Source organism: Neovison vison, chromosome 9 (genome assembly GCF_020171115.1).
Source record: "Neovison vison isolate M4711 chromosome 9, ASM_NN_V1, whole genome shotgun sequence".
In the NCBI taxonomy this organism is placed as follows: Eukaryota; Metazoa; Chordata; class Mammalia; order Carnivora; family Mustelidae; genus Neogale; species Neogale vison.
This window is the reverse complement of record NC_058099.1, coordinates 20,934,924-20,957,441: the sequence shown is the minus strand read 5'-3', so window position 1 is coordinate 20,957,441 and position 22,518 is coordinate 20,934,924. Positions and strand designations below refer to the sequence as shown.

Below are 22,518 nucleotides of genomic sequence, written 5' to 3'. Positions count from 1 at the left end.
CTGAGACTCATTGAAGTAGCCAACTGCAGCACTAAGACAGGGAAGGTAAAGAAGATCTGAACTATCTTCAGCCAGAAAGTCAGGAAGTGTTCAAATGATGATAGGGATATGTCAAAGGGCCACAAAATCCAGTGTGAAAGGACTCCTACTGGTCAAACCTGGGAAAGTTGAACACAAAATGAAAAATAATAGTACAAAACCTGTAGAATAAAATAAAAATCCCTAAGACCATACTGACATGAAAAAAACAAATAAGTACTAAAGTCATACCTACCTAATGCACAGTATAATGAATACAGACATCATAATTATACTATAATTATGTGATATAATATACATCACTACATCACCAATCATTACAATATATAAATCTATCAAAGTAACTTGTTACACACCTTAAATTCACAAAATATTATGTATCAAATTCATTCATAATGAAAGAAGGAAGAAAAGGAAGGGAGGGAGGGAGGAAGGAAGATGTGAAAAGGAAAAAAATCCTTTGTAATAAAATTCCAGGTAATAACTGTCAAAGGAAGGACAGAATTAACAAATCTCCCATAAGGCAACCAACACAGTAACAAAAAATTTTTGCAATGGATGATAAAATTATTGAGTGAAAAGAGATGAAGAACAGTCTATTTATATAATCTCAATGATTGACTCTACAAATTAATTACAAAGAAAAACAGTAATTTTACTAGGAAGAAACTTGGCAAAAACCACCTTAATAAGTGATCAAAGTTAGTATCACCAGGAACTGGATAAACTGACATCATGTGTCTCCTGATTTAATCAACTGACAAGAAGGTAACACTGTTTCAAACAGACATTCATATTGAGAGACAGTCTATGAAATACCCAACCTGAAATCATCACAAATGCAAAGATCACCGAGGACAAAAAATGAGGAAAAGTTCCAAATTAACGGACTCTAAAGAGACATGCCAAATAAATTAGCCTGATACTGGTTTAGATCTTTACCAGAAAAAAATTCTCTTATAAAGAATATTACTTCTGCAATAGGTGAAATTTTTAAAAGGTCTATGGATTAGAGAATCCATATTCTCTAATTTTTGTATTGTATGAATGTCAATTTCCTGATTTTGATTAACTAACTGTGTTTAGGTAACAACATCCTCGTTCGTAGCAAGTACACAGTGAGTTTTCATAAAGAGGCATATTGCCTGCAACCTACTCGCCAGTATTAAGAGGAAAAAGAAAAAACAACTACCCACCCCCTCAAAGTAATCAGAGAGATGATGAAGTAAATGTGAAATGATGTGAACTAGGGAGTCTGGATAATTCTGGTTATAAGGGAATTCTTTGTACTATTCTTGCAACTTAAATTATTTCAAAACAGAACTACTAAAATACTATAAACTTCAGAATATGAGTATATATCTTTATGATGTCACAGTAACAAAGATTTCTTTTTCTTTTTTTTGGAGATATATATATATATTTTTTAAGATTTTGCTTATTTGAGAGAGAAAGAGAGCACTAGAGAAAGAGAGAGCGTGCACAAGCAGGGGGAGCAGCAGGTAGATGAAGAAGCAGGGAGCCCCACATGGGGCTTGATCCCAGGACCCTGGGATCACAACCTAAGACAAAGGCAGACCGCTTAACCAAGCCATCCAGTCGCCTCAGGATATACATTTCTTTTTTTACCAGCATTTTACTGATATAGAAACTGGGATACACAGAGGTTCCACAACTTGCTCAAAGTCACACAGTTAGTTAAAGGATGAAGTTACAGTTCTCTAATATGTTTCTACTGAACAATGAAAATAATGACAAAGAAAAAAAAGTTGGTTTTAGTCATGATTCATTCATTCAGTCTTGAGTTGAGTTCATTAATTCAGTTCCAAACACAGTTTTTAAGGCTACTAAAAGCAGGCCTATGTCCTTTGGGGGGAAAAACGCATTTTTTTTTCAGGTCACCTGCAAAAGTGGGTTCCTTGATAATATGTAACAGCTTCCCAATCTCTATCAAGCCGTGGTACTAGACTCTGGCTTCTAAACTGAAGAATACACTTTCCTTGGCTTTGTAGCTCAATGGCCTATGCTAATAGCTAATGATTTTGTTTAATGGATAGACCTTTCTCTGAATTCAGGAGTAATTTGGCATATTAGATAACAGGCAGGTGTCTATCTATCCTTTTATAACCTTTCTTGGTCCTAACATATTAACTTCAATTTTTAAAAAAAATTATTTTTTTAAATTAACATGTAATGTATTATGGGTTTTAGAAGTAGAGATCAGTGATTTATCAGTCTTATATAACACTCAGTGCTCATTATAGCACATGTCCTCCTTAATGGCCATCAGCCTGTTACCCCATCCCCATCCCCCAGCAACCCTCAGTTTGTTTCCTATAATCAAGAGTTCCTTATGGTTGGTAACAAAGGATTTCTTAAATAAGACATAAAAAACACAACTATAAAGAACATGGCAAATAAATCTGACTAAATAAAAATGCCATGACAAGAACAAACCAATAAGCCAAAAATGGAAGAAACTATTTGTAACACATAAAACCAACAAAGGACTAGTAGGTATGATATATATTAAAAAATTCCCACAAAAACAAAACAAGAAAAAAACAAGAAGCCAAACACACACACACACACACACAGCAACAAAGTTAAAGAGTAAGGGACAATGGCCAATAAATAAAAATACATTCAACCCCAAGGGTGATCAGGAAAATCTCAAAGCAGCATTGTCCATAATAGCCTCAAGCTAAAACAACCCAAACGTCTTATCAACAGAGGAATGGATAAACAAACGGCAGTATATTCATACAATGGGTATCTATACACTTGACAATACTGAGAATGAATAAGCAATAGCCACATATATACATATATAAATATGGATGAATCACAAGTCACAAAAGAAGATGAAGAGCATGATACCATTTACATAAAATTCTAAATAAAGGATGAAAAAATGTTTAAATTAGCACTTAGGGCTGCATAATGCATGGTAAGAAAAACACACTAGGGGAAAAGCAGAAAAGCAAAAGAATGATTACCATCAAATTTGAGACTGATCATCTTGGGGCAGGGAGGGAGAGAACAAAATCAATGAGAGGGCTACAAAGAATGTTTCTTCAGGCTGTATAAATATATTATTTCTTAGCCTAGGTGATAACTACATGGGTGTTAAGAAATATATTTGCATATTTTAGAAGCTCTTCTAATGGTATAATGTAAGTCACTAAAAACAGAGTAATTATGAATTATGACTTAACCTAGGAACTCTAAAGAACCTTTAAAAAAAAAAAAAAAAAAAGAACAGAAAGTGAAGTAGGAAACACTCAGGAGACTGGTACTGCAGAAGCCAAGAGAGAACAGTGAACTGCATCATATTAGTGAGAAGCAGAGTAAACGTTCACATAATACTAAAAAAAAAAAAAAATTATTCTCTCTTGATGAATTAGTTATCTTAAGAGGGAGACATTACTTTGCATTGAGATTTATTGGAACAACGAAAAAAGATGTTAATATTCTGATATTGTATATTCAGAAACCAAAATTCTTGATCATATTTTTAAAATGTCCTCCTCCCACAATGTCAGACATTAATTACATCAACAGTATATACTCAATTACTAGAATAAGTGCAATTCTGCATTTTTTAAAATTTTTTAATTTTATTTACTTTTTTTATTATTATTTTTTTAAAGATTTTATTTATTTATTTGACAGAGAGAGATCACAAGTAGGCAGAGAGGCAGGCAGAGAGAGAGAGGAGGTAGCCGGCTCCCTGCCGAACAGAGAGCCCGATGCAGGACTCGATCCCAGGACCCTGAGATCCTGACCTGAGCTGAAGGCAGCGGCTTAACCCACTGAGCCACCCAGGCGCCCCAATTCTGCATTTGATAGCCAAGTTTTGGTAAACTTTAATTACAGCCTCAATTATGTATTGCTGAAACTGTGATTACAAAGACCTCTGGGCTCTACCAAACTGGATATGCTGAGTAGAGGCTGGTAACCAATATTATAACACAAAAATCTGGTTAGACCAAAACAAAAATTTTAACAATGTAGGAACATGAACTACAATTCACTTGGCTTTTCCAGTTATAAATAACAAAAAGCTTTTACTTAGAAATAAAGTTACAAACTATTTTCCAGAAAATGCTGGACACTTGGCTAATGATTCATTTTTCTCACCTGTAAAATAAAGATGAACTAAATACGACTTAAGGGCTCAATAAGCAGTATTTCATGGTGTCATCTGAGAAAGGGAAACCAATCACAATGGGAAATAAAATTTAATACTGATCTAGATAATAAACCACACTTCTGAGGGCGGCAAAACCAGAAAGTATCATACATTAACCTAATGATATAAATGGGCCATTCACTGCTTCTTCCTATTTTGTTTTAAAACTATAAATCTATTGATAACTAATTTTAAATAAGGATAAAAAGCTCTTCAAAGCAGTATTTGCAGAGACAATTCAGAAGGCTGTATTTTTATTAATGAAAAAAATGCAACTTCACACAAATTAAAGGTAAAAACAGGAGTTCTGATATTTAAAAAACCAAACAAAATAAGATAAATTCTTTTCTCAAAGAAGAGGATTTCTATGGGATTACGCCATTTACATAAAGGGCATTAATTTAGGCCCTTGTTTTAAAATACCACTACTTCAAAAGAGAGAAGCATTTCTTTCAAGAGCACTTATATCAATATTCTATGGCTATAAATCAACACATTCAAAGCCATGTTAATATGTGACACTATTAATTTGAAGGAAGTGGTTGTATGGTTTATAAAAGAATGTGTAAGATTAATGTTAGAAAATAAGTTTTTAACTCAATTTTAGATAATCCATTTGTTTTGCCAACTAACAGAATCTACTAAGATTTAATCAACGAACACATTCTATTCTAAGATTTTTTCTTTCCTTTAGAAATCCTGAGAGAATCCAAGAAGAAAAAGGGTGATACACATGGATTAATAAATAAACTTATAATTTCAGAGAACTTGCTTTGTGACTCAAAATGGAACTACTCACCAAAAGCAGCGGCCATAGGGGGTTCAAGGGATGGCTGGCCATCACCAGTAGGAAGGTCTAAACGAGTGAAGTCTCTGCTTTTGTCATTATTATATTTCACATTAAGGCTGGTGAGCTTGGAGAAGTCAATACGCAGAGTGCAGCATGCATTATAGATATTCTGGCCATCCAGAGCCTAAAGCATGTAAGAAAGGGACTGATGTTTTGCAAGACAACAACACTGATAAATCAAGTAGCTTCTACGTTGACAGAGAGTGGCAATCAAGTATAAAGCAGAGAGCACTGGACTAATAGCCAAAGACCTGTGTTTACTTGTACCTCTGTCACTCATTATGTGAACATAAGAGAGAAAAAGAAAATCTCAGTTTTTCACAATGTTATAATAATTCCTATCTTATCTGTGGTAAGATCAAATGAAAGAAGAGAAATGTAAAAGCCTGGAAAAATATTATACATTATTGAGCATCGTACTAGCTATCATTTTAATTATTTTGTCCCAACAAATGTTTAAGAATGATTTGATTTTATATTTCATCTTAATTTTTTAGTATACTTTATTTAGGTTAAGATGAAATAAAGCCCTTGTAAATGGAACTTGTAAGAACCACAACATATGAAGTATCTATTTCCTTTTTTTCTCTTGTAAATTTATTTTATAATAGTCTGAATAACAATCTGAGGGAAATTTTGCAGTCAGTTCTGATATAAGACCAGAGATCAACAAAGCCTCCCTTCACAATAACAAAAACTTATCAAAGGGATATTTGTAGTCACTTGACTTCCACAAATGCTAAGATTTATAAAAACAGAAATCAGAAACCAAAATACATAAGAAAATGCAAATATACAAAAATATTTATAATAAGTTACTGATGAGTACATTATCATAATGGTATAAAATAATATATACAGACAAAGGGTACAGCAAATATAAAGTCTATACTCCTAATCAACAGGCAGACAGAATACAAAAAAATACTAAAAACCTTAGTCCCTATCTTTGAAAAGAAATTAGAAATAATTCAGATACTAATACCAGAGAGAATTAGGGTTAGGAACAGATCTCAATAAGACATGGGTGAAATATAACCAAACTGAACATGAAATCTTACATCTTGTCCAAGCACACACACACAGACACACAAACACACATACAAAGGAAAAAAAAAAGGGCAATATAAACCAACAGCAGCAAACTTCCTAAAATGTAGTATCTTCATCAATTCAGAGCTCAACAAAATTCAATAGCAAATATGGTTACAAAAATGAAGATATCAACCAATATGGCTAATTTAGTAGAAGAAAATGAAGACACAAGGACAAAGATAATTCTACTTTACTAGTCAGATTTTATTAGGAATACTGTGCTCCATTCTAGACTTTATATATGACAGAAATGAGTCCCAAAGATCTGAGAAGTGATAAATGATTTGAAACCATTTCATAGGAAGGAAGTTAATTCTTACTTATTATTTTAAAAAGCATATGGAACAGTGCCTTTAAAACAAAATGTTATATTATGTATATATTAAAAAACACACTGTGAACTACAATAAGGGAAAAGACATGATAGCATTCTTTGCTATCACTGAAGTGACTGATAAATGAAAAATAAAGAAAGATCATAATTACCATTTTGGCGTAATGTGCATTCACTGGGTCAGCATATTGAAGCAAGGCTTGAAACTGATTATTCTTTGTAAAGGTGATAATCTTCAAGACTGTGCCAAATTTGGAAAATATCTGGAAAAAGTTCACATTAGCAAGGAAGAAATTAGGCTAATGTACCTTTATAAATATAACTTGATTCATGAATTCCATTTTTATTTTATTTATTATTATTTTTTAAATATTTATTTATTTGACAGCGAGACACACAGCGAGAGAAGGAACACAAGCAGAAAGAGTGGGAGAGAGAAAAGCAGGGTTCCCACCAAGCAGGTAGCCCAATGTGGGGCTTGATCCCAGGACCCCAGGATCATGACCTGAGCTAACGGCAGAGGCTTAATGACTGAGCCACCCAGGTGCCCTCTGAATTCCTTTTTTAAATGAAAATAATTTCCTCTATTAAGACACCTGGGTGGCTCAGTCAGTGAAGTGCTTGCCTTTGGCCCAGGTCATGATCCCAGGGTTCTGGGATCAAATCCCACATTGGGCTCCTTGCTTGGCAGGGAGCCTGGTTCTCCCTCTGCCACTGCCTGCCACACCCCCTTCATGCACGTGCACACGCACGCACGTGCGCGCTCTCTCTCTCTCTCTCTCTCTCGGACAAATGTAATCTATTAAAAAAAAAACCCAAAAAACTATTGATACAAAAATGATTTATACCCATGCATGGCTTAAAACAGTGCCTGACACAGTGCATGACAACAGGCACTCAAGTATTTCACCTGTATGTCATAACTGGCACAATACTGAAAACATGACCCTACAATAGGAATTAATCAGTGTTATGAGATAATGGTGTTACAAAGCATATGCATGAAACCGTAAGAGTCCTGTGGATCAGCTATTTCACCATGAGAATCAGCGTCTATTTCTAGAGATTTTTATAGGCAGAGAAACTACAAAATGTTCCTCTAGAGGCTGCTCCACTAATTCATTCAATATTCACAGAGCACTGTTCTACACCCTGGGAAATCACCAGTGAATAACAAGAGCCTCTGCCTTGAGGAAGGATAGACCATAAATAAACAACATGATGTCTCATCATAAAAAAGTGTTATGAATAAAAATGAAATGAAAAAGGATGAGAAATATCAAGTGTTGGGGAGGATGTGAAGAAAACAGAACCCCTGTGCACTATTGGTGGGAATGTAAAATGGTGTAGCTGCTATGGAAAATAGTACGGTGGTTCTTTGAAGAAATAAAAAATACAATTACCATATGATCCAACAATCCCATTTCTGAGTATAAATCCAAAAGAACTGAAAGCAGGGATTCAAAGAGCTTTTTGTATACCCATGTTCAACAGCCTTATTTGCAAAAAATGGAAGCAACCTAAATATCCACCCACAAAAATGTGGTAAATACACACAATGGAATATTATTCGGCCTTTAAAAGAAAGGACATTGTGACACATGCTACAACATGGATGAACTTTGAAGACATTTAAGTGAAATATGCCAATCACAAAATAAAAAATTATGCATGACTCCACTTATATGAGTAACCTAGAATAGTCAAATTCACAGAGACAGCAAGTAGAATCTTAGTTACAAGGAACTGAGAGAAAGGGGAATTGGTGTATTATTGTTTAATGGGTTTCAGTTTAGGAAGATAAAAAACATTTTGTAGATACAAGATGTTTGGTGATAACTGAAAAACAATGTAAGCGTACTTAATGTTACTGAACTACACACTTTAAAGGGGTTAAAATAGTAAAACATACATATATTTTAAACCCCTCAAAATAAATCATCTTAAAGTCCAAATACTAATTTTTGGCAAAAATATTCTTTAACATATTATCAGCTCAGAGTCAGACACTTCTTAGAGGAGATAGTACTATTTACCAAGATTTGTGGAAACAATTTGTCCTAGAAGAGCTAACCAAAAAATGTTATTATTTAAAATCAGATGTCTGAAGATTCTTTATTTAATGTCTTTAAAAATGTAGATAATTTAATTATGTTCATACTTAGAACTCCAGGATCTTAATCTCTCATTTAACTATTTTGAAAAACATAAATAATTTGCTTTTGTATTTTTTTAAAAAAAATTTTATTTATTCATTTGACAGAGAGAGACACAGCAAGAGAGGGAATACAAGCTGGGGGAGTGGGAGAGGGAGAAGCAGGCTTTCCACCAAGCCATCTGGGGCTTGATCCCAGGACTCTGGGATCATGACCTGAGCCATAGGCAGACACTTAATGACTGAGCCACACAGGCACCCCTTGTTTTTATATTTTTAATGGTCCTGTAATGGGCATTTCTTCAGTATACTTGTGTGTCCTAGATAACAGTCTTAGAATTTATAAAAGAATACCAAACTGCTATTATCAAATACTATTTCTGAGTGTCCTTAATAGCCAAATGGTCCTCCCTTTTTAACTGGGAGGCCTGGGTGGCTCAGTCAGTTAAGTGTCTGCCTTCAGCTCAGGTCATGATCTTGGGGTGCTGCTCAAGACCTGCGGCAGGCTCCCTGCTCAGCGGGAGTCTGCTTCCCCCGTTCCCTACCCCAACTCATGGTGTGTCTCTCTCAAATAAATAATAAAAATTTTTTTAAAGGACCAAATTTGCCTTCTTCTCACATGACTATCAAAGAATATATATTTTATGTTGTATCTTTCTTTAAGATGTAAGCATTCTTGGGAAAAGGTCTTATATTTTCCTTATTTCCACCTTTGGTGATACTATGGACACACACACATACACACCCCAATCTAAATATTATGAGTGCATCAACTGAGTGTTGGCTAAAGGAGTAGCAACAGATTTTTTTTTACTACAGCCACAGGTAGTATTCTAAAGTACAAGATTATATCATATATAATTTTGCCCTGGTGTACCTCTCTAACCACATTTCCTGATACTTTTTATACCACACTATTTACACCAACAATGTGCAGTTGTCTATAGTTCTCTAAATATACAAAGTGGTTTCAGACTTCTAAGCCTACACGTGTGGGTATTCCCTTTTCTTAGAACGCTGTGCCGAAACCAATATATTTTCGTTCACCTTTTCCAAAACTAAGCTCAGGAAGTAATGACACCAGAAAATTCTCTGCCTCTCCCAAATATAAACAGAGTTCATTCTCTTACCAGAGTATTACTCCCTTCTTGGTCCCGAATATAAATATTTATTTTGTTTTACTTACATTGTACTATACATTTGTCTACTTATCTGCCTCCTTTAATTAGACTGAGAGCTCCTTGAAGGTATATACTTTGTCTTAATCATTTCTATATCACTGAGTGTAATTCTTAACATATAAATAGGTATACAGTAAATGCTTATTATTAACTGATAAAGAAGTACACTCAGACCTGATTGGGGAATTATAGTAACACAGTTTTGTTGTTGTTGTTGTTTTTTAAGATTTTATTTATTTATTTGACAGATAGAGATCACAAGTAGGTAGAGAGGCAGGCAGAGAGAGAGAGGAAGAAGCAGGCTCCCCGCCAAGCAGAGAGCCCGATGCGGGGCTGAATCCCAGGATCCCGGGATCATGACCCGAACTGAAAGCAGAGGCTTTAACCCACTGAGCCACTTGGGCGCCCCAGCACACAATTTTTTAAAAACAAAAAAAATGCCTGGGTGGCTCAGTGTTAAGCATCTGCCTTTGGCTCAGGTCATGATCCCAGGGTCCTGGGATCGAGTCCCACATCAGGCTCCTTGCTCAGTGGGGAGCCTGCTTCTCCCTCAGCCTGCCACTTCCCCTGCTTGTGCTCTCTGACAAATAAATAAATAAAATCTAAAAAAAAAATGTAAAAATAAACATTTTTGATGTAAAATATTAATGAAATAGCAAGAACATATAATTTGTTCTCAAATTTGGAATAATTTTATACTAAATTATGCACAGAATCTAGGTAATTTTCACTTAACTTTCAGATTTCCTTTTTTTTTTTTTTTTAAAGATTTTATTATTTATTTGACAGAGATCACACGTAGACAGAGAGGCAGGCAGAGAGAAAGAGGGAAGCAGGCTCCCTGCTGAGCAGAGAGCCCGATGCGGGACTCGATCCCAGGACCCTGAGATCATGACCTGAGCCGAAGGCAGCCGCTTAACCCACTGAGCCACCCAGGCGCCCCAACTTTCAGATTTCCTTAATGTTTACATTCTTTCTCTCATTTAACTTGAACACCAAGTACAATGTACATCCTGACTGCTGTTTGGCTGTGTGATTTTTAACTGAATGTGCTAACAGAATATAAATGGACTGAACTAGGGGTGCCTGGGCGGCTCAGTCATCAAGTGTCTGCCTTTGGCTCAGGTTGGTCCTGGAATGGAGCCCCACATCAGGCTCCCTGCTCAGTGGGAAGCCTGGTTCTCCCTCTTCCACTCCCCCTGCTTGTGTTCCCTCTCTTGCTGTCTCTGTCATATAAATAAACAAAATCTTTTTAAAAATTAATAAATAAAAAATAAATGGACCAAACTGGCTAATCATGGAGAGTTATCCAGAGTCCCCTCGACTATATTTGTTGAGAGAGAACTACAAAGATCATTCTGATACTTCTGAACAAAGTAAGTGAGGACCAACATCAGGGAATCCAGGCTAATGCCTCAAGTGTGATTTTTAACATCTTTTCATAATTACCAAAATACTAATTTTTAAAAAAATTTGGTCTCATAAGATTATCATTCAGGAAAGTTTAATATGTACAGATTTATTAATATTGATTACAATAATAATTTGACTCTGTGACTCTATTTCCCTAATATATTTATTTTGCTGTCATAAACACACAGACCCAACTCTTGATGTTTCCTGTGCATTTTAATCTTTTCAGACTTTAAAAATGGGATAAAGAGGGACGCCTGGGTGGCTCAGTGGGTTAAGCCGCTGCCTTTGGCTTGGGTCATGATCCCAGGGTCATGAGATCGAGTCCCGCATCCGGCTCCTTGCTCGGCGGGGAACCTGCTTCTCTAGCTGCCTCTGCCTGCCTCTCTGCCTGCTTGTGTGTACTCGCTTGCTCTCTCTCTCTCTCTGGCAAATAAATAAAATCTTTAAAAATAAATGGGATAAAGAGAATACTAAAATCAAAGTCAGGTAAAATTAATCTTCATCATGATTTTTATAAAAGTAGCACTTATTAAAGACTGAAAAAGTTCATTTGTATTCACTTGTAAAAAGTGTATTAGCTATAATTTGTTTACAATAGTTTTTGTACCCAATAAAATGGTAAGACTTAAGAATCAGAATTTTATTTTATTTTTAAAAAGATTTTTTTTTTCATTTATTTGAGAGAGAGAGAGAGAGAGAGAGAGAGAGCAAGCACGAGCAGGTAGAGAGGTGGAGGGAGAGGCAGACTCCCTGCTGAGCAGGGAGCCTAATGTAGGGCTTGATCCTAGGACTCCAAGATCATGACCCAAGCCGAAGGCAGATGCTTAACCAACTGAACCATTCACTGTGCCTCAAGAATAAGAATTTTACATTACTAGCACTGATTCTTTCAATATCAAAATAATTGCTTTTTCCAGTTATTTTTCTTTGTTCTGCAATTCAAAACGATCAGTCCTTTATCCCAAAGACATTCATCTAATGGACATTCATAAAAGTCTCCCATAAATAACAGTACTTGGAAGTAATGGATTATATGAGAACATTGTTTTGAACTTTTTCAGTGCACAAAGGAACTTTTTGGTATGCAGGTTGAATTTACATTATGGATCAATCGATAAATGTCCTCTTTATCTATAAATACTCTATGTGATGCCATCTAACCCAATGGTTTTAATTACCGCCCATACACTGATGATAACCACATCTCCAGCCCTGAATTCTTACACCCAATCCAGACTTATTTACAAACTGTCTATTCAACATCTACCACTTGCATGCCTAATAGGAAGCTTAACATCTCCAAACCACTATCTCCCACCCTTGCCCCAAATCTTTTTGCCCCTTCACTCAGTCTTCACTCTCTTAGTACAAGATTGCTGTATTTTACCAGAGGCTCATACCCAAAGTCTCAAAGGCATTCCTGATTACTTCTCTTTTTCTTCGTAATCCACATCTACTCAAACCATCCGCAAATCCTTCCAAATACATCCATTATCATCACTGCCTGTGACAACACCTCATGTGGGTCTCACCATCTCTCATCTGGACTATGCCACGATCGTCCACTTACACCTACACGTTATTCCTAACATAGCAACAAGAGTGATTTCACTGCAACATAAATCTATCATTTTACTACTGTACTCAAAATCTTCTAATAGCTTCCCATCAGCTGGATCCCAACCCTTCTGAGACTCTATCGTTTATGGCCTTCCTACTTCTTACACTACAACAACATAGTCTCATTTCTGATATTTCAACGCATTAAGCACACTTCCACTTCAGAGACTCTGCACTTCCTGTTCTGATTATGCTACCACATGTACACATAACTTATATCCTCGCATACTTCAAGTCTCTGCTCAAATGTCATAGTGAAAAGCTCCCTTAGCCTTCTTCATCTGAAATAGCACTGCTCTCATCTCAGCCACTCAACCCCCTCACCATGAGCTAAAGAAAAAACACTAGCTTCAATGGATGTTAGAGAACAGTTAAGCTAATGGCAACTCTTCAGCAAAAAGTATAAAATAATCTGCTAATTAATTATAACAGAAGCAACAAAATCCACACTTCCATGTACTCCTTCATCACAATATTCATCACATTTTATGCTATTACTTATGAAATTATATTTTAATAGACAAGACAATAAGAGCAAGGATTAGTTTATTACTAGCATTTTAGTAATGCAATTTAGTAATGCAATCAAATGCAATTTACTAGCATCTGATAATTACAGCTAACATTTCTTGAGCACTTAATACGTACCTTTCAAATATATACCTTAATATATACACTTCTCTAGGGGCTTTAAATGCATACAAATAATAAAAAGATACAAAGAGGGTAAGTTACTTGCTCATGGTTATAGAGACAGTAAGTGCCAGAGCCAAGATTCAAACCGGCTCCAGACCTTATATCCTTAATCATTATGCTATTCTACACTTTTGTTGGCTAATGATACAAAGTGCTGGATGAGAGGGCTTAACATAATTAGAGAAAGACTGAAGAGGTAAATTTGACCTGAAAATTGAATGAGGTAGATTCAACTAAGTGACTAACTCAGGGAAGAGTGCTCCAGGCCTAAGAAATAGAAATGGACTAAGATATGAATTAACTGGGGGGAGGAGAAACAGTAAAAGGGCCAGAAAAGCTGGGGGCTAAATAAGCAAAATATTAGGAAAAGAGGTTAAAGAGATGGGGAGAGGTCTGCGTATGGGAACCTGAAGGGCCTTAGTAAGGACTTTGGTTTTATTCCACCAGCAATGGGAATGGAGTGCAGTTAGCTGAAAGGCTGAGAGTCTTTCTCCAATGGTTACTACTTAGACTCTCAGAATCACTCCTCTTCACCCTGAAGGACGCTGTGATCTTTTGGGAGAGAAACAAGGTTAGTTACTGCTCCCAGTGAAACGATAACTGGAATGATGGGACAGGACCACATGACGGTAGCTAAGTTCAAGGCTATCTGATGGCAATGTTGACCACAGGGACAAAAACACCTTTTGTAAGTTAGATAGCAATAGCTTCAATGTTACAATTACAAAAGCAAACGCTGCTGATGGATCATAGAGTGTTCAGTAACACTCTGGGGTAACAAAAGAAAAAAATCTACCAGAACCAAGAAGCCAAACACTTAAGCAACTGTTGAACCCTTTTAAGGAATGAGGGTGGCTATGTATAGCACTGTTAGAGCCCTCCCTAAGACAAATTTCACAAATGCATTTATTTAGAAAATGGCTTGCAAAAAGCTATCATAGGGAACACAGTAGGCCTAATAAATGGTATATTTTGATATTTACATGCATGGCATAGGAACTATATCTGAGCTTTATTGCTAATTAGTACAAAGTCTGTGAGAGAGTAACAACTTTTAAAGACCCCAGTTTCCTTATTGATAAAAATGTGAGACTAGGATGGAATGCAATTCAATTCTTAACTACACATGCACATATATACCCCTATGATTCTTCACTTAGTAGTGTAAATCCAAAGGTCTGGAAAACAATTAAATGATTCTGGACTGACTTGGTATCATGCTATGCAATATATATTGAGATATAAATATGAAATAAACATGTTTTAGTGTTTTAACATTTTGATATATGGATTGACAGGTATAATGAAATGGAATCAACATGCAGCAAAAGAGGACAAAAACTAACTGAAGGTTTTGGGCTAGATGCCAATGTTCATGCATACAGGTTACCAAGTAACTGTACATTTTGAGGATATGTGTATATATGGAGCATTAGTTAAAAATATAACAAGCACACAAAACAAACACTGGGCTTCAAATCAGGAGGCTTGAGTTCTAACTGGCTTTTCAATTACTCTCTACAATATTCAATTAATCAATTACTGGAGTCTGTTTTATCCACTATAAAATTATGTAACTAAGTGAGTTTCCAGTTAAATTCAATATATTCATAGTAGGCCATGATTTGGTGAAGTGTCTTTTATCACAACAGTTTAGAAATATTAATGAATAGCCTACGAAAATTACGTTGGTTATCAGTCAGTACATAATATGATACTTCTATTTTACATATGCAGAATTATCACACACCTTTCTTTCAGAGTTTTTAAAATGAAAATACTCATATGAAAGGAGTCAAAAGAAATAAGTTAGTTGTTTTCTATATTGATTTAACTTTCTAGGAATAATTATTACTAGTGGTTTTTATAGGATTTTATAATTTGTTCATTTTCATGCTTAGGTAATAAGAATTTTTTATATATCCTTTTAAATCAAGTATTTTAGTTAGAAAAAGGAAGCTATCAAAAAGTTATCTCTAGGGTGCCTGGGAGGCTCAGTTAGTTAAGCATCTGCCTTTGGCTAGGTCATGATCTCAGGGTCTTAGAATCGAGTCCCACATGGGGCTCTCTGCTCAGAAGGGAGTCTGCTTCTCCCTCTCCTTCGCCACTCCCCCTGCTTGTGTTCTCTGTCAAATAAACAAATAAAGTCCTTAAAAAAATTTATCTCTAATTGATACTATTTCTTACCTGAAACAGGATGTTGAATACTTTTTTAAAAAATTGTTATTATTTAAACAAATACACCAGCCAAAATCAACAACCAAAAAAACTCTAAAGATAATAAAACATCAAGGGTTTAGAGGTCACATGTGTCTCTTTTCTTAAGAGTGTTATTCCACTTTACCTGATGAAGAACTTCCAGAGTAACAGGGTAAAAGAGGTTTTCAATAATTATTCGGAGCACAGGGCTCTGCCCAGGTAGGATTGTGCCTTCATTGGTAGGAGGTCCAGGAAGGGCCAGACTTCCCGACTGGACAGCACTGACAGCCTGCAGTGCAGCTTGGGCTCTCTATAAAATGATCCAAAATGAGAACTTTTAGTTACACTGAAGCACTACATGAATCCTAAAAATCAGTTGGTGTAGGGTACTATGAAGTAAAATAGTTAAATAAAAATATACATATCTAATTTCTCTAGATGCACATATCCTACATCTGTAATCAGTTAAGATTCAAAGACTTGCTTTCATATAACAATGACACAATATTTAAGAAAGGTGCATAAATTTACTTGAATGAAAAAAAAAACACATGGTGAAGAGGAAAATTTGGAGATGGATTTTTATCTCCTAATTTTTTCAAAGAGCGTGTGTGTGAACAGGGGTAGGGTATGGGTGGAGGAAGAGAAGAGAATCCCAAGCAGACTCCACGCTGAGTGCAGACCTGACGTGGGGCTCAATCCCACTACCCATGAGATCATGAACAGAGCCAAAACCGAGAGTTGAACGCTCAACCAACTGAGCCACCCAGGAGCCCTTTTATTTCCTAATTTTGAAATGACTGTAAGAAAAAAAAATGTGGAAGTAACATTAAAGATGACTTAGAAACCACTCAAGTACCTCTTCGTTTTCTCTCCCTAAACAATTGAGTTCTAAAACCTTTGGGTGGCATCTGCTAGATGCAAATATGGAAGAGAGAAGCTACAGTGGTTCAGAGGGGGTTAGGAATGCATCCCCATAGGAAGGCATTTTGGCCATGAGCATCACGTGAGCCCAAGCAATGTCAGGAGAACATCTGTGTGGTCGGGCTGCTGGCAAGGGGAACATGAGCCCAAACAAGATATGAACCTTCTATGTGTGGGGGTGACTCACTGCTAGACATAAGAACCGGAGGAACAGAAGAAGGGCACAAAGGACTGTCAAAGCCCAAGGACAGTCAGGAAAGGGTCCACACAGCGTGGACTAATATAGTGAAGATAGTCTGAGCAAAGTGAAGATCAGGTTCATGAGGGCCTGAATGGGGTAAGGAGGTAATTCAATGGCAGGGCAGCCTGGCATGAGATTTAAGAGCACAAGCAGGGTCAGGCAGACAAGCTTCTTCTTTTTTTTTAGTAAGACAGCAATATTTATTTATAATTAAACATTTATGGAACACTATGTGCAGGAGGCATCATTCTAAGCACTCACTACACAAATATCTCTTATTCCCACAACAATTTATCAGGTGTGTACTATTTTTTTTAATATTTATTTGAGAGAGAGAGAGAAAGCAGGAGCAGGAGGAAGGGCAGGTAGAAAGGGAGAAGCAGACTCCCCGCTGAGCAGGGAGCCTGATGTGGGGCTTGATCCCAGGACTCTGCTATCATGACCTGAGCCGAAGGCAGATGGTTAACGGACTGAGGCACCCTGTTTTTTACACTTTTAACAGCATCTTTAGGCCCTACATACTTTTATGTATCAGGTAATGTACAAAGTACCCAACATCCAGTTTCCAAAGAATCATCATCTTTGAGAACAGTATATGAATAATTACTTGAAAATTTTATACCATTGGTTTTCAAAACTATGCTCTTTAAAAAACAGCCATGCATATGGAAAACTGAGCATCCTAATACTGCTTCAAAACAGCAGTTTGTCTCATCTATTTTATACTAGGCTCCTCCGTAAGAGTTTATTTAGAAAAAGGGTTCTACTGCCTTCAAATCTGAAAACTGATTCAGACCTCCACTTTGAGCCTATCATTAGACGAGGGTGAGGTGGGGGTCAATTAAAAAATAAAAAGACCCAGAACTGACACAGAAGTTAGAATTAGGAGACAAGAACATTAAAGTAGCATTTATAACTGTCTGTCCTCTCTCCCTCACACAAATATACACACAAAAGCACAGACATGGAAGATAAACTCCAAACAGTTTCCTGTGATGATGGAAATGTTCAATATCACTGTCCAATAACACTGTCCAATATGATAGTGACTAGCCACATGTGGCTAGTGAGCACTTGAAAAGTGCCAAGTGCAACTGATGTACTAATTTTTTCTTCTCTTCTTAAAGTTTACTAGTTTTTAGTAAACTCTATGCCTTATATGGACGTGAACTCACAACACTGAGATCACGTGTCACACACTCTTCTGACTGAGCCGGTCAGGCATCCTAGGTTTTTCATTTTTAAATGTATTTAAATTTAGCCACACATAGCTGGCAACTACCATACTGAACACAACTCTGGAAAGTCTAGAGGAAGATGTCATCATAGAGAGGATCTAAGTGGAATAAAGGCTTCTTCTCTTAGATTAAGGTGATTAAATCTTTATAAAAGTAAGCCTGCATAACCAAAAGTAAACTTTACCTCGCTGACTTCACTTCATTATGTCATCGATCATTCTACCAATCTTTTTTTTTTTTTAAAGATTTTGTTTATTTATTTGACAGAGAGAGATCACAAATAGGAAGAGAGGCAGGCAGAAAGAGAGAGAGAGGAGGAAGCAGGCTCCCGGCCAAGCAGAGAGCCTGAAGTGGGACTCGATTCCAGGACCCTGAGATCATGACCCAAGTTGAAGGCAGAGGCTTAACCCACTGAGCCACCCAGGCACCCCTACCAATCCTTTTTATTAAACAATTCCACATATATGCTTACTGCTACTAATATTACTATTCTCGTTCTTATAGTTCCTCTTCCTTCACTCTTCCTCTTGGGAATCTGGACTACCATAATGGAGAAGTATAAGCAGCCCTGTATATATTGTCCTAATCACTCTACAGTTCTCAATACAGTCTGCATTAGTATTTCATAATGCACTGCGTACAAAGGTCTCTGAGTAGCAGGCATGCAAGAAATGTTTTTGACAATAAAAATCTGAGAAAATAATACCTGAAAAGAAGACAGAATTATTTTGCAAGTAATTCTGCAGTTTCAATTTTTAATTAGGCAAAGCATTAAAAAAATAAATAAAATTGAGTCCTATTCTCCACTGAGGGCAACTGAAAAGTCAGGGGGAAAAGGACAAGTGTTTTTTTAATCTTCTTCTTCTTTTTTTAAAAATGTTATTCATTTATTTCAGAGAGAGAGACAGAGGGAGGAAGGAGCAGGGGAGGGGCAGAGGCAGAGGGAGAAGCAGACTCTTGCTGAGCAGGGAGTCCATCAAGAGGCTTGATCCCAGAACTCTAGGATCACGATCTGAGCTGAAGGCAGAGGCTTAACCCACTGAGCCACCTAGGCACCTTGAGAAATGTTTTTTTTTTTAATATAAAGAGATTATTTCACATAGCTGACTTATGTTCTGTGTCTTTGATGCTACAAACTATGAGGTAGAATTCCTACAATGGGAGATAAGTTTTAGATTTTTTAAAAAGATTTTACTTATTTTATTAGAGAGAGCCCACACAAGCTGAGGAAAGAAGTAGAGTGAGAACAGACTCCCCACTGAGGAGGGACTCTGACTAAGGGGGCTCGATCATGACCTGGGCCGAAGACAGATGTTTAACCACCTGAGTCACTCAGGTGTCCCTTATTTTAAAATGTTTTACAAACAAACTTTATGGAATAGTTGTATACTATTAATTAAAGAAAATAGCAATAGTATGATTGGAGAATCAACAAATATTTTATTGTTGTGGGGAGGGTAAATATGCTTCATATAAAATTTAAACGTGCCTGGGGCGCCTGGGTGGCTCAGTGGGTTAAAGCCTCTGCCTTCGGCTCAGGTCATGATCCTAGGGTCCTGGGATCGAGCCCTGCATCGGGTTCTCTGCTCAGCGGGGAGCCTGCTTCCTCCTCTCTCTCTCTCTGCCTGCCTCTCAGCCTACTTGCGATCTCTGTCTGTCAAATAAATAAATAAAATATTAAAAAAAAATTTAAACTGCCTGGATAATGTGAAAAGGACATTTCTAAAACTGATATGGAAATGAATATACAATAAAATGCACAGACCTTAAGTGTACAACTTGATGATTTTTTTTTTATGACAACATTTTTGGGGGAAAATCCTTCCATGATTATCTCGTCAGATTTATGAATGTTCACCCACAAGGTCAAAAAACACCTGTCTATACCACAATGACTGTAATTTTAAAAAAAATTTCTCAAATGCTGTACCTCAAAATATGATCTAAATTTTTAGTAGTCATTTTAGTTTAAATAACAGGATAAAAATATTTGATATTCACCTGACCCTCTGGCAAGTAAGTCCATAGGCTGGAAAAGAAGTTATGTACATGTTTTGGGTTATCTTGTTATTCAAAAAACAAAAGATTATGAAATAGTAATTTATCAGTTTTTTGGAGCTGTCAGAATAAAAAGACATTTGGTACATTTTATATATGCAAACAGGTACTTTCAATTCTGACTTCCACTTTGGTGCAGGACTTTGAATCAAAAAAAAATTATTATATTTTATCAAACATCAATGCATAAAAACTGCACGAAAGTAACAAAATGGAAAGGGCACTGGGAAGAAATCAAGGCTATCTAAGAATAAACTAGGTCATTTCGGCTGGCTTTGGTTGCCAAGCAACTGGGATTTCTCACAGTTTCCCTTTAGAATAATCCAGTCTTTAAGAGTTTTATTTAATTGTTTATTTCTTCTTCAAGACTTATACTAACATATTTAGGAATCAAACTAATAAGAAAACTTCCATGACTTATATGAAGGAAATTTAAAAACTCTAATGAAAGACAGGAAACAAATATAACTTCCTCCTCCAAATGATGAGAGAGTAATATAAATATAAATATAAATTTACAATATAAATATGTAAATTATCTTCAAATTAATCTGTAAAATCAACCCAAATACAATTGGGGGGGTGGGAGTTATAAAAATAATTCTATTCTATCTGAAGAAATAAATAAAATATAGTAACTAGTTGGGGGTGCCTGAGTGGTTCACTCAGTTAAACGTCTGACTCTTAATCTCTGCTCAGGTCTTGATCTCAGGGTTCTAAGTTCAAGACCTGCATGGGGCTCCATGCTAGGTATGCAGCCTACTTTAAAAAAAAAGAAGAATGAATGAATAATTTTTTTTAAGGATTTTATTTATTTATTTGACAGACAGAGATCACAAGCAGGCAGAGAGAGAGAGGGGGGAAGCAGACTCCCTGCTGAGCAGAGAGCCTGATACGGGGCTCGATTCCAGGACCCTGAGATCATGACCTGAGCGGAAGGCAGAGGCTTTAACCCACTGAGCCACCCAGGTGCCCTGAATGAATAATTTTTTAAAAAAGATTTTATTTATTTACTTGACAGAGAGAGACAGTGAGAGAGGGAACACAAGCAGGGGGACTGGGAGAGGGAGAAGCAGGCTTCCCGCTAAGCAGGGAGCTGGATGCAAGGCTCCATACCAGGACCCTAGGATCATGACCTGAGCCAAAGGCAGACACTTAACCAACTGAGCCACCCAGGTGTCCCAAATTTTTAAAATACAGTAAATATCTAACGGCTGAAAAGAGACAGCCCTATTCAATAATGTACCAATACTGGAGATGTCATTAGCCCTAGGAACATGGAAATAGGAATGGAACAGAGTGGAATCTAAAAGGTAGAAAGGTAGTCCAGGTTAGACACTGAGTAACGAAGTAATGTGGGCAAGTGAGCAGCCCATACATGAGAGTGTATCAGGGCCATGCAAGCAGAATGTATATGCATGTCTAGAAAAGCATATATATGTATATTGTAAGTAGGGGAAAGCAAGTGTGTGGAAAACTAGAACTTGACAAAGGACAAGTTTCACATGAGTGGATAATAATAAATGGGTTATTTAAAAAAACAGTAAGGAAGAAACTGGTCACTGGGAGTTAAGAAGAAAAAAAAAAAGACCAAAACCTGTACCCTCACTCCCCAACTCCAAATATTTCTAATAAAATAAAACTTTAAACATTAAAGTAAAAACAGCTAAAACATAAAAGTATGAGAATAGGTTAAAAAAAGTTTTTAAATGTTGCTACACTAGGTCTTTATGAGCATGGTATCAAAATCAGAAACCATAATATAATCTTAAAGAGATTTGACTATTGCATAAAAATATTTTTAAAACTGTATTAGCAGGGACTCTTGGGTGAATCGGTTGACAGTATGCCTTCAGTTCAGGTCATGATCCTGGGGTCCTGGAAACAAGCCCCAAGCTGGGTTCTCTGCTTAGCAAGGAGTCTGCTTCTGCCTCTCTCTCTGGCTCATACTCTCTCCCTCCTTCTCTATCTCTGTCAAATAAATAAATATATATTTTAAAAAACTGTATTAGCAGACAAAACTCAGAGACAGAAAGTAGAATGGGGGCGCCCAGGTGGCTCAGTGGGTTAAAGCCTCTGCCTTCGGCTCAGATCATGATCGCAGGGTCCTGGGATCAAGCCCCACATCGGGCTCTCTGCTCAGCAGAGAGTCTGCTTCCCTTCCTCTCTCTCTGCCTGCCTCTCTACCTAATTGTGATCTCTGTCTGTCAAATAAATAAAATCTTAAAAAAAAAAAAAAAAAGTTGAACGGCTGCCAGAGGCTAGAGGAGTGGGGGA

General features: G+C 36.6%; 1 protein-coding gene across 6 annotated transcripts in view; it reads right to left on the bottom strand.

Annotated features, from left to right (window-relative positions):
* The window catches only part of PTBP3 (polypyrimidine tract binding protein 3), a 117,067-nt gene that overhangs the window by 29,176 nt on the left and 65,373 nt on the right, over positions 1-22,518 (bottom strand). For 5 of the 6 annotated variants that reach the window (XM_044265131.1, XM_044265129.1, XM_044265127.1 and 2 more), the window contains 3 exons: positions 15,926-16,090; positions 6,666-6,776; positions 5,034-5,208 (listed from right to left, as the gene is read on the bottom strand). In XM_044265131.1, coding sequence (XP_044121066.1) covers positions 5,034-5,208; positions 6,666-6,776; positions 15,926-16,090 — 451 coding nt within the window. The remainder of the gene's footprint in view (positions 1-5,033; positions 5,209-6,665; positions 6,777-15,925; positions 16,091-22,518) is intronic. The other variant, XM_044265132.1, reaches the window with a different exon arrangement.